The sequence below is a fragment of the Amblyomma americanum genome, chromosome 1 (genome assembly GCF_052857255.1).
Source record: "Amblyomma americanum isolate KBUSLIRL-KWMA chromosome 1, ASM5285725v1, whole genome shotgun sequence".
In the NCBI taxonomy this organism is placed as follows: domain Eukaryota; kingdom Metazoa; phylum Arthropoda; class Arachnida; order Ixodida; family Ixodidae; genus Amblyomma; species Amblyomma americanum.
Window position 1 is genome coordinate 134,697,193 of NC_135497.1, and position 13,471 is coordinate 134,710,663.

At 50.2% G+C, this 13,471-nt stretch overlaps 1 protein-coding gene across 1 annotated transcript; it reads left to right on the forward strand.

The window, feature by feature from the left end:
- Positions 1-7,973: 7,973 nt before the first annotated feature.
- Positions 7,974-12,777, forward strand: LOC144113760 (uncharacterized). Its single transcript, XM_077647071.1, has 2 exons — positions 7,974-12,413; positions 12,760-12,777. Exons 1-2 carry the CDS (start codon positions 9,198-9,200, stop codon positions 12,775-12,777), a joined length of 3,234 nt encoding a protein of 1,077 aa, XP_077503197.1. The 5' UTR covers positions 7,974-9,197.
- The last annotated feature ends 694 nt before the right edge of the window (positions 12,778-13,471 follow it).

The window sequence follows — 13,471 nt, forward strand, 5'->3', positions numbered from 1 at the left end:
GTTGGAGAAGTGAAGGTGGGACGGCAGGGGTGACGAGCTTCGCAAATTTAAGAAGGTCTTGGTTCATTAAAAAATACACAGAACTGGAAAGCTGAGAGTGAGAAAATAGAAAGAAACCGAAAATGAAGGAGCGGAAGCTGTTGCTAAGCTTGGCCAGAGAGAGTAAGATGGGCATACAGAGCGAAAGCGCGGAAGACGGAGAAGAAGCAGTCGTAGGGACGACGATAGGACCAGGTCCTCCCCGATTGCACCGCCGGCTTAAATTATTCAAACTTTCTTGTTTTCCGCCCGCTTCTTCGCGTTCTTTCTCTTGCGAACCCTCCCCGTGGCGTTCTTAGCTCCCTTCCCGGGGAGCTAGCATTGTTACTGGCGAGCCTAGTTTATCGTTCCCGGGGTGAGCATGCAAGCACCGGAGAGAGGCACCATCCGAGGGAGAGCGCACGTCGCCCCCTGCCAGAGGCGGGCTGGCCAGCGGCGGCGTCCCTCAGGCATGGCCACTCGCTCGTTTGCCCAGGCGCGGGCGGTGAATGCGGCACGCTCCGCCGCGGTGTTTTTTGGCGGGGCCGCCCGCATGCGCTGCCCGTCTCGCCTTTATTTTTACGCCCGCGCACTTTTCGCGCTCCTCTCCGCTCCAATTGCTGATCAGGAAAGGTTCCCGGAGCTTTATACACCGTCCCATGGTTTTTTGTTTTTTCTTTCCTCTTGCCGCTGGGCCGCCAGCGAGAACGCTTGACTCTCCTGTTTGGCGAGCGCTGGGTGACGAGCAGAGGTGCGGGAAGCAAAGAGGAGAGCGAGCGCAAGAATTTTATCTCAGAGGCGCGGCTTGCAGCTCGCTCGCTCTTGCGCCCCCTGGCGGCGCAAAGTGCATTAACACAACCAGGAGAAACTTGTACCCCTGCCTGATGCCAGTCGAGGGTGCGCGAGAGAACGAAGAACAGACAACTTGTCCGTTGGAACGGGTGGGCTCATTGCTCGAAGGCTGTTTACAGGCGAATTTCTAAGCGGTAAATGGAAAAAGAAAGAAAGAAAGAAAGAAAGAAAGAAAGAAAGAAAGAAAGAAAGAAAGAAAGAAAGAAAGAAAGAAAGAAAGAAAGAAAGAAAGAAAGAAAGAAAGAAAGAAAGAAAGAAAGAAAGAAAGAAAGAAAACAATAATAAGCTGTCTAGAGAAATGGGATCTCGCTATGCATAGTTTGCACAAAATCTGCATGATCAATATCAAGTTATTTATCTGAAATCAGCAATATTTTTAACGCAGATCAGGGTAATTTGCAGGCGGCGGATACCGTCATTCAAGAGCAAACAGTCATGAACTGGTACGGACTTGCGCGACGAAGACGGGTCAAAACAAAGGAACACACACGACATATGCAGATCACAACTTCCAACCAGTTTATTTTCGTAGAAGGCAGATACTTTTATACCTGCGCTGGGCCATCACAAGATTAACAGACAAATACACGCACTGTTTATGTTAGCATACCGCCACCAAGTGTGCCCACCAGATACGTGCAAAATTGATACAAAACCCTTGATTGCAATAAGCAAAAAGAAAAGAAAAGAACAAAAGGAGTCATGATGCATGGGGTGAACGATGAGCGTAGCTTTAAAACATCTCTTAGCAAAAGCAGGGTCAAAGTAAATAAAAACATAAAACGGTCAATGCGTAAAATTTACTCATTTTTGCAAAAGCAGTCTCAATAAAGCAAGAAACATAACTAAGATCAAAAGGTAAGTAACAAGATAAAACGGTGGAGAAAGGCTGATTTAAGAAACAACAACTGAAAGCCAGGCCAACAGAAAACTGCCACGAAAACCAAGGCAAGGCTAACAGGAGATACAGGAAATCACACGTGTCCATCTGAGTCACTCTATATAGTTTGTCTTGCGATAGCTTAACGCCGCAATAATACCTTATCTTTTTTTGCTTGGCATCTTGCTTGTCTGCCGCTCAGGATTTTTATTTGTTTGCTATTATTTTTTTTTGCAAGTGAAATAGTGTTCGGTCTGTGCTGTGAAAGTGAAGTGCCATAATCGGATTGGAAAACGACCAGTCTTTACGTGAGTTGCCTGTAAAGATAGCTTCTTCCTTCAACCTATGTTATTGTGGCAAAGCAACCTCAACAAAGTGACCCCGAAATGTTGCAGTTGTGTGTTAATTACTACGGAGAGAACCAGACCGGGATTCCGGACCCTATGATGGACGCAGCAGTCGGCTTTCCCCTTGCGCATGCGCAGATTTTTTGGTTCACGGTCCACATGCGCACTGGCTCCTACTCAGTATTATGCGTCTCCCACGTACCGGCGTCGTGTCATATGCTGCTGGCGTACATTTCGATCCTAGCGGTGCAAAAATCAATCCTTTTTTTTTGTCGAAAAACTTCAGGAGTCCGTATCGAATATTTGTGGCTTTGCTAAGAACTCAGAAGTGTAGAATAATAATCATTCTGCTCAAGTAGGCAGCCAATGGAATAAGAAAAACAAACAGAAAAAGCGGAACGCCTAAAAATTCAGATATTTAGTCTGTGCTTCTGTAGTCAGCTATGTAAGTGTTGCAGGGGTCCAGGATGAACAAAACAAGACCACTATTTCGAAAACACTCTCCAAGTTGAGCCTAAAATATCACGTCTGTGTTAGTGCCGGTAAATTGCTTGATAAACTGTGCGCTACCACAGTAAAGACAGGAACCGAATTAGTATCAAGCAGTCAGAGCTCTACAATCTGTCCTGTGAAAAACTATCACTTGTGTGCTGCACGAAGCAAAAATATTTTGTGGGTATTATGATAAATACAGCTATACGCGCATCTTTCGTTGGATAACAACCTCCGTGTAGTACATTTGAGTGGTGCTACCACTATGGTATCTGTTTAATAAAGCACTCTCTGTATATTTGGCTACACGTTTCAGCAAAGGCAGGATGCACTCAAAAAAAGTTTTTCATGCTTGAGTAAACCGGCAATAGTATATAATCACCAGCGCAAGTTCGTGTCAGCGTGCAACGTGTGCGGAATAAATATACTTTAAGTTCAACTGCAATTCCGACCAACTATAATATAGTTGGACGTTAGACGCTGGCTTCCTGAGCATATAGCTAATTTAGCTGAGGTATTGTAGTTAAACGTTGGATCATATGGAGGATGTGTGACTCAACGCGGACAGAATTTCAGAAGGGAGAGGTAAGCTTTGCACGGAAAAAAAATGAAGAGTACGGTTCGCGCTCACCACGAGTAGTTTATAGCATCAGTTATTTCTTCACTCTTTCAGACGCCACACGTTATTTCTATTTTATTATATGCAGGCTTCAAGAAAGCCAATTCGTTACAGCAAGAATTTTGATTCAGCTAGTTGGTATCATTGAGACGTAATGTGCATTAAAGCGAACTGGCGCGAGAAAACGAGGACAACACACACAGGACAGGACTGGCGCCAACTTCCAACTGAGTTTATTTCGTGGAAAACGCCACTTTTTAACCACACGAAGAAAACGCAAGCATATGGAGTGAGGGGTGACTCGAGGATAAGATACCCCTGCCAAAAAAAAAAAGACAAACACTCAGAGAGGACAGCAGAGAGTAATACCTGGGCGTCGCCCCGTTAAAAAAAACAATATTTTCGTCTTACAGTGACAGGACGCGTGTATATTAACTTCGAGTCACTCCTCACTCCATTTTCCCGTATGTTTTTCGTCGTGCGTTTAAAAGTGGCGTCTTCCTCACAATAAAGTCAGTTGGAAATTGGCGCCAGTCCTTTCCTGTGTGTTGTCCTCGTTTCGCTTTTATACAGATTGTGGCCCAATTTGCTCGCGTTGCACCAAGAATAAATTTCTTACAAAAATGTACAAAATTTCGTAGGAACTTTCAGAATGACTCGAAATTTTAAAATCGAAATTCAAGGATTTGTCAGATAAACAACTCAGAGATTACGAATGAACTCTTGTTTTGAAGACGTAAATGGCACTAGAATTTCAGAAAAAGCAATAATATTAAAGACAGTGACAAAATCTGTCTTTACGAAAATGGCGGAGGACGAGCCGGAATTCTGGCTCGTCCTTACTGTTTTGTGGAATATTTTCGTACTGCATGCACTATTGGGCATAACAACCACCCTATTTCGACATGGAGAATGCTACATTCATCTGAAACACAAACAAAATCGCTACTAGGTGCAGCACACTCCAAGATATAGCTTAGAATTAACTTTTATACGCGTACATAGGTCGTTAAGGCGTTGATTCACTTATCAATTTCAGTGAGGCACTCAATTTTTGACCACTGGCCCTCTATAACATTTTTCAATTGAAAGGCTGTACAACGCTTTCGGAAACTCCCCGTGGCGTCGTTGTTTCTGAAGTTCTCTGAGAGCGCGTGAAAAAAAAAAACAACATATGCAGAACACTACATCGAAAATCAAAATGTTTACAACGCATGAGGACCTAATTTGAACCTCACGAGTCTGGTAAAGCACATTTACTGGCCGTCGTTGCGGTACATGGGATAAAAAATGTTCAGGGTCAAGCTGCCTCGTCGTGAATTCCTCCAGTTTGTGTTGTTCGCAGCATCATCACTGTTCATTTGAAAATTTTCGTACCTTTCCTTAGTCTCAAATGATAATCAATGAATCCAAACTAAAAAAAAAAACTTATTCGAACTGAAAGTCACTTGTGTGCCCACGGAATAACTATCAAAGGAATTATTTGTTTTTTGTTTCTCTCGCAAAAAGAAGCAGTATATTTTTAAATCTTGTTTGTAGTTAGCTGTAGTATCCTGTAGAAAACAGGCTGCGCTGGCCTCACAGTTATCGTTGTTAGATGTCCAAAGCTTGACAAAACCTGGTGGAAATTTCGTGCCGAGTAGCTATACACTTAAGTGGTACGGTAGTCGGCTAGGCTACCGTACAAAGTAGCTGTACAGCCAAGTGGTACAGTAGGGGGTTAAACTGCCGCGCTACGCAATTCGAGTACTTCACGGTCTCTAATTTTAGACATGCGCTTTGAGGTCAACTTCCTGTCTCAAGTACAAAGTGTCGGAGAGATTATTTTGAAGCAGAACTACGGCAGCAAGTGGACAGTTTGTGTCAGCAAGTATTCATATTAGTTTTAATTAATGAATACCGACAGCGTATCTGTTAACATTCATGCTGTAGTGATTGGTGTACGGGGGATTTACTTCGGGTCACACGGAGTCAGCTCCACAGGACATGTGGTAGATGTGTCGAATCGATTCCCGAAGGCCCACAAGCTCTGCAGCGGTTGAAGTAGACTTGTTTCCCAAAATGAATCTGCGGGTCGTCTGTTGTGCAGGGATTGCGAAAGCTGCTGTTGATGCATTTGGAGACGCAGATCCATCCGTGTAGACGTGCACACATTTGTGGTATTCTCACCAGATGTAGGCAAGTGCGAGTTGCTTCAGTCCGCTAACCGGCATCGCAGATTTCTTCATTATGCCAGGGACATGCAGGCAGACTGAAGGCTGAGCCATTACCCATGGGGGCTGTAAAGAATGATGCGGCAGGGCATAGTCTGATGGCAATTCGGAGCGATGGAAGCGCAGTGCGCATGCAAAACTGCTGTCCGGTCGCTCATCAAAAATCTTCGTCAGCGGGTGACAGCGGTGCCGTGTAAGTGCACGTAAATATACACGAAGTGGTTCGTGTGACAGGTAGACCGATATTGGGCACGCACGAGATTCCTCAATCGTGCCTTTGTTCGAGGCACAACGTGGTAATCCGAGGCATATCTTGAGCGCCTGTGCTTGGACGCTCTCTAATGTCCGCAAGCAGGAAATACTTACGTTAGAGAGTACAGGAAGGCTGTAACGAATGTAGCCAATAAAGAGGGTATAGTAAAGTCGAAGCAAGGAGCGCTCCGTTGGGCCCCATTTAATGCCTGCCACAAAGCGAAGCACATGACAAAAAAGAGTGAGTCTTTTCTTTAGCATGTTTATATGCCTCGACCATGACAGATCGCGGTCAGTGATAATGCCCAAAAATCTGTGGTGGGAGACGTATGGTATTGCAACCCCTTGAAGAGTTACCGGGTAGTGGCAGACAGAATTGCGCGTGAATGCGACCACAGCACATTTTTCAGCTGCCAAGTGCCAACCCTGACGCCGTAGGTACCTTGAAGTAGATGACACGGCACGTTGTAATCTCGCACGCATTTGCGGACGTGTCGAACCCGACGCCCAGATGCAGATATCATCAGCGTAGGCATTGATGTGAATGTTAGTGGGAAGTTCATTCACCAGTCCAATCAATGCCACGTTAAATAGGGTTGGGCTAAGAACTCCTCCCTGAGGAACTCCACGGCAAAATGGCATTTTTCTGGGCCAGTTGGTATGAATCCATGATTTGGGCCAGCATGAACTTTGGGACACAAACGAAGAGAGACACATGGAACACGGCACACAGCAGTGGGTTCCGTGTTCCATGTGTCTCTCTTCGTTTGTGTCCCAAAGTTCATGCTGGCCCAAATCATGGATCCACGGCAAACCTGATGACGGATAGTCTCCCCATCAGGCGTAGACATGTAAACAGACCGGCCGTTGAGGTAGCTCCCAATCCACGAATACATCCGGCCGCCAACGCCAATGTCGTCAAGGGCATCAAGGATGGCGTCATGAAGTACATTATCGTAGGCACCTTTGATGTCCAAGAAGACAGCAGCGACGAGTCGGCGACTACGTTTTTCGTGTTCCACTGTCGATATGAGGTCGATTACGCTGTCAATCGAAGAACGTCCCCTCCGGAACCGGGTCATCATATCCGGATAAAGAGCATTCTGCTCTAAAAACCATTCGAGCCGCGCCAGCACCATTCGCTCCATAACTTTGCCGACGCAGCTTGCTAGTGCAACTGTCCGGTATGAGGTAAGCTCATAAGAAGGTTTGCCAGGCTTCAAAAGTGCAACCAGACGGCTGATCTTACAGTGTTCTGGAACGATTCCGGAAGCCCATGTATCATTGTAGTAACTGAGCAGCACAGTTCGGCCTTCCATGCCAAGGTGAGGGAGGGACGCGTACGAAATCCCGTCAGGACCAAGTGCAGATGGACGCCTACACGAGGAAAGAGCAGCTTCTAGTTCAGGCATCGTGAATAGCATGTCGTAGTGGTCATCTGGTGAAGGTGGTACAAAAGCCTCCAAACTGGTTGATGGTACCATAGTTGTGCCCACAACCATTTTGCAGAATTCTTCTGCTACCTCTACATTATTACGGCGTTGGTAAATAGACAGGGCATGGAAAAGATAGCGTTCCTGCGGGGGTGAACGCAAGCTCCTGGCTACATGCCAAATACGCGACAGTGGTTTGCGAGGGTCCAGCGATGAACAGAACTGCCTCCAACGTTGTCTCCCTAGTCTCGCTAGGTGGCGCTTTATTTGTCGTTGAGCTCGGCGACAAAGGGCAAGATCATACGTGGATTTGGTTCTTCTGTATTTAATTTCGGCACGCCGACGGACTGCGCGTAGTCTTTCGAATTTTACGTCAATAGTAGACCCTGGTGTAGGCGCACATATATACCGCGTGGTCTCACTGAGAGAGGACGTAATCAGGCCTTCTATTTTAGATGGTGTTGAGAGGTCCACACAGGAAATCTCCACGGAGGACCTAAAGGCAGGCCAGTCTGTATATCGCACGCGAGACGGAGTAGTAGGTGCGTACCACTTGACGCAAACATACGTTGGAATGTGGTCACTCCCATGTGTTTCCACGTCACTGCACCAGCTGACGTAAAACTGGAGGCTTGCTGAAACAAACGCCAGATCCAAGCAGCTGCTGTACGACGTGCCACGCAGAAACGTAGGTGAACCATCGTTCATATTGATGAAATTCTGGGAGTGCATAAAGTCAAACAGGTTCCTGCCTCGGTTATTCATAACAGCACTGCCCCACTGAGGGTGATGAGCATTAAAATCGCCCACTATGATATGAGGAGCTAGACAACTCTGGATGGCTGAATATAGGTGTAGAGCCGCTGAGCTCAAGAGGCAGGTGTTCCCGCCGGCCGGCGAGCTGTTTGCCGACACGGAGACGCCGACAAGTGCCCGCGCCAAGGTGCTGGCCTGGTACTCGTTACTGGGTGATAGCGCGGCGGCATGTGTCGTCCCATAAACGACCCTTTCCCCCGCAGCGCGTTCCGGGAAACGCTCCCTTTCTGTTCTTTGCGCGGGCGGCGGTGCCGACCCCGCGCATTCACCGTGGGAGCGAGCGGCGCCGCTTCTGGGCGACGCGCGGGAAGCCGGGAGCACGAGCGGCGAAGAGAGATGAGCACCTCGATTACGCACACGGCCCCGAACTTGCAGACAACGCTGGCGACGGGACGACCCATCTATTGGCCATTCGTTATGTCTCTGCTGGCCGACGCCGTTTCCAGAAAAAGGGGACAAATGACAGTTCTGTGCGTGTGCGTGTGCTGATGTGCCTGCCTCTAATTGTCAGCGCAGTCCGACTTCCTGAGGGGAAGGTGCTGTGTACGACTGCGCTTGCTTTTCTTGTGTTGTGCTTGCTTTTGTGGGTCACGTGGGTCTCGCTGGAAGCACGGTGGGCCCGCCTAAATGCCCAGCTATTGGCGACTTCTACGACCCAATCAGCGATGAGCTGAGGGGTTAAGAGACGATGTTGGCGGGAAGCTAGGGGTTCTCGCCAGGAGCTTTGGACAGGGAGAGCTCTGGCGGCTCCACTCTGTTGTTGATCTCCCTTTGTCCTGTTCTGTCTAAACTGTATCATCCATGTTACTCTAATCTCACCTGTATAAAGTTTTGTTTGTTCGTCCAAAGACGAAAATCGTCATCCTCCTTCGCTCAACTGCCAATCAGAATTCCGGGCCGTAGCGACAACGAGACGGCCTGACCTCGCTACGCAACAGCAAGCGAGGAAGAAAAGAACCTCAACTGGCGCAGTCGAACAGGATTGGCAGCCATCGCATCCGGCTCGAGCGAAGACCCAGAGGTGTCGGGTCCTGAACACCGGAAGACAGCGCTCGACGGACCGTCAGCGACAGCGGAACTGCGTGACAGCGGAGCTTCAGAGGCACTGGGACCCAGGGACCTTCGGGGTACAGTCGTCCCAAGCGGCCTGCAGGGAGTGGCTTCACGGCAGGGAGCAGCAGAGCGCACCGACGGGAGCGAGCGTCGACGCAACACTGGTGAGCGGGATTTCTTACGATTCGCTAGGGGACTCTCGGCTCGAATTTAAAGGGGTGTATGGTTAGGACGCGGGGCATGATGGCGAGCACGGCGGACAGTGAGACAGAGGAGAGCGGCATGACACCGAAAACATCCACAGATGAAACATCTAACCTAGGGGAAAGCAGAGCGCCCCCGGGAGGGACAGCTCAAGTCGAGACAGGCAGTGAGCTCCCCGGGGTAGCTGCTGATATAGAACCGGATTCTTATGCTTTGCGGCGCCTAGAGCTAGATTTTGAGCTGCAAAGACTCAAACTGGAGGCAGAGGAGCGCATAGCGATGAGGAGGGCTGAACTGGAGTTTGGGGGTGCCAGGCAGTCCCCACCTGTCTCGGATTGGAGCGGGCAGCGGCAGACAGGCCTGGACCCGACCACTCAGTGTGCTAAAGTCCTTAAGGGACTAAGGCTGCCAGCCGACTCAGATGTACCTATGTGGTTTGATGAAGTCGAACGGATGTTTGCGACTTACAACGTCCCCGATTCCAGTAGGGTGCACTTGATTATTCCGACTCTAACGGAGCGGGTGAGGTACTTGTTGCGTGGACTGGGAGACGAAGCGTGCCGTGATTACGAGGCGGTGAAGGCGGCGGTCTTGAGTGAGCTTCAGCTAAGCCCGCCCGAGTATTTAGAGAGGTTCGAAGGAGCGTCTAAACGGAAGGATGAAACATGGGCACAGTTCGCATCACGGGTAAAAACCTATTTCGAGTATTACCTCCGTTCAAGACAAGCGAGCTCCAAGGAGGAAGTGGTTTCGCTCATAGTAGCTGACCGAATGAAGGCGAGCCTTAGTGCGGAAGGCCTTGAGCACATTCGCTTACGCGAGGGCGAGAAATGGCTTAGGCCAGATGAGGTTGCCCGGGCGATGCAAACTTTCGAGCAGGCGAAAGGAAAGAACCGCGGAGTGAGACAGGCGAGCGCACAGCCAGCAAGCAAAGAACAGGCTGGCCCACGCAGCGCGTCGCTGGCCCCATCACGGGCTGCACACGACGGGAAACGGCAGCCCACATGCTACGTATGTCGAGCTGCAGGTCATCTCGCTAAAGACTGCCCGCGAGTTATTCAAAAGAAAGACGATAACCGTAGAGACGCCCGGGCAAACGCGGTGACAATAGCAGACCCAGGGACTGTCAGGGACGCCCCGGCGAGTCACTCGGTGAACGTTTTGGTCGCAGAAATCAAGGTGCCTCAGCGAGAGGAAATACGGAAGTCCAGGCTGCAACAAGTGCAGCTGGACTGCGCTGGCGTACCCACCGTGGCCATACTGGATACCGGCAGCGAGGTCACCGTTGTGAGGGAGGACCTCGTGCCGAACGCGTATCGTGAAACAACGGGCAACATTAGGTTAGTGGCAGCCTTCGGAAACACAATCGAAGCAAAATTAGTAAGTCTCCCCATCGGTCTGAGGTCGTCCGCGTTACTGTTAGAGCCGCAAAAGGTGCGGATTATTTGTGCACTGACCAATAAGCTCGCCGAAGGAGTGGACTGTCTTCTGTCTAAAGAAGACTGGGAGCTGTTGTCACAAGGCAGCCAGGGTGAAGCAGTGGCAGTCTTTGCTGAGACCCCTAAATCCGATGCGACAATTGGCCAGCCCGGTAGCGAGTTTGGTACAGGAAGCGAAACGGTATCTGAGGCGATTATACTTGAAACAAGTGCGGAAGCCCCGCCGGCCGAATTGCGGGATGAGGAAGTGACGGACGCACCGGAGACTCTCAGCCAGCGGGAGAAATTTCGTGCAGCGCAGGTGAGCGACGAAAGTCTCCGAAAGGCTTGGTCTGACGCGAAATCCGGAAAGGGGGGCATGTTCATATCGGAGGGACTGCTGTACCACTGGGACACGATCGCTGGTGCCAGGGTTAAGCAGTTGGTGTTGCCCTGCGAAAGACGTCAGGAGGTACTGCTGCTGGCGCATGAGTCCCTGTGGGGAGGCCATCTGGGGCCCAGGAAAACAAGGGCAAGGATAAAATACAGCTTTTATTGGCCTGGCCTCGAACAGGAAGTGAAGCAGCACTGTAAAACATGTCACGGGTGCCAAATCCGATCAGACAGGTCGATCCGAGATAGGGTGCCTATCACTCCCCTCACTAGGCCGGAACACCCGTTCCAGGTGGTTAACGTGGATATAATAGGGCCGATTGACGTGCCTTCCGCGCGAGGGCACAAGTATGCACTTTGCCTGGTGGACCTATGTACGCGATGGCCTGAAGTGATTTGCTTGCGTTCACTAACAGCAAGAGCGACGTGCGACGCGTTGCTGACAGTGTTTAGTCGCACAGGTGTACCCGAGGTCATATGTAGCGATCAGGGAACAAACTTTACCTCGCAGCTCACACAGGCGTTCCTCGCTAGGCTGGGATGTTCGCCCCGCTTTTCTACGCCGGAACATCCAGAGAGCAACGGGACCGTCGAGAGGTGGAACCGCGTACTCAAGAACATGATATTTCATGTTATGGGAAAGGACGCCAAAAACTGGGACAAACTAATCCCATTCGTGCTGTGGGCATACAGGGAGGTCCCCCACGACACAACAGGCGTGGCCCCGTTTCGTTTGCTTTACGGCAGGAATCCGACCGGACCGCTCGCGATCCTGCAGCGCACGTGGACGGGTGAGATACGGGTCCCAAGTACACTCAGAGAGGCGCCCGCGAAATACCTTCAGCAGCTTCGCGAACAGATGGAGATAGCGGCTGAGGTAGCAGGACTAACGGCTACCGCTCGCCAAGGTAGCTACGCTCAGGCATACAACAGGGCTACACGTGTTAAGAGCTTCAATGTCGGCGACCAGGTGCTTTTGTTCGACACAGATCGTGGCGGCAAGCTCTCACCGAAATGGCTGGGGCCGTTCCCAGTGGTAGGACGAGAGAGACAGAATTCTTACCGCATCGATACTGGGGCGCGAAAGACGTCTGTTGTACATGCCAACCGGCTCCGGCCATATTACGCGCGAGTCAGTCACGTAGGCGTAGTGTTCGATGAAGATGAGGAGTTTGGAAACGTAGAGTACGCGCCTTGCGCGGAAGCCGGAATTCAAGGACAAACTCCCATTGAAGCAACAAAAATGGCCCATCTCAAAGAAGAACAACGTTCCGAAATAGCGGAGCTCTTCGCGAGGTACCCAGAGGTGTTTAGCGAAACCCCCGGGATCGCGGAAGTGGGAACCCATCGGATCGTGCTCGAGGACGGTTACAGACCCAAACGAGCCTTCCCGTATCGAGTGCCCGAACTTCTCAGGAAGGAGGTCAGCCGCCAAGTGGAGGAGCTATTAGAGCTAGGGCTGATATACCCAGTCGAAAGCGACTGCGCGCATCCCGTGGTATGCGTGGGTAAAAAGGATGGCTCGGTCCGTCTATGTGTTGATTACAGAGCCCTCAACGCTGGGACGAAAACAGACGCTTTTCCTATGATGCACGCCCAGGAACTCATCATGAAAGTAGGCCAGTCGAAATTTATCACTGTGGTAGATTTACGACGCGGTTATTGGCAGGTTCCGGTAGAACAAGAGAGCCAGCACTTAACGGCCTTCGTGACGCATGACGGCCAGTACGCCTGGCGCGTCATGCCTTTCGGACTAAAAAATGCTGCAGCAACGTTCCAAAGAATGATGAACGTACTTCTGTCCAAGCACCAAGGGTATGCCACGGCGTACCTTGACGATGTCGCGATCTTTTCGCAGTCATGGTCAGAGCATCTCGAGCATTTGGAGTCAATCATGAGTCTTTTACGTGAGGCTAAGCTGAAAGTAAGTAGTCAAAAGTGTCAGATTGGCCAGGCGCGCATAAGGTATTTGGGGCACGTGGTGGGAGGAGGCACGCACGAACCAGACCCTGACAAACTCGCCGCTATACGTGACATACACGCGCCAACGACAAGAAAGGAGCTCCGTAGCTTTCTTGGGCTTTGCGGATACTACCGTGAGTACGTGAAAGGTTACGCGGAAGTCGCCTCACCGCTGACAGCTCTCACGAAGCGTGGAGTACCAAACCCAATCCCTTGGTCAGACGAAGCCCAACGGGCGTTCGAACAAATGAAAATGTCACTCTGTCATGCAACTATGCTGAGCACTCCGGATCTTAGCAAGCCTTATTGGCTGTTCACAGATGCGTCTGAGATCGCAGCTGGCGCCTGTCTGGCACAAATGGACGATGGTGGTCGGGAGAGGCCGATTGCCTTCGCCAGCCACCGCTTTACTCCGACACAGTCCAGGTGGTCGACAATCGAGCGCGAGGCTTTCGCCGTTATCTGGGCGCTGAAAAAATTTGACTACTGGGTATTTGGGGCGGAAATAAATGTCGTCTC

What these genes read in the sequence shown, in the direction of transcription:
- LOC144113760 (XM_077647071.1), top strand. Translation starts at nt 9,198, where the DNA reads ATGGTTAGGACGCGGGGCATGATGGCGAGCACGGCGGACAGTGAGACA.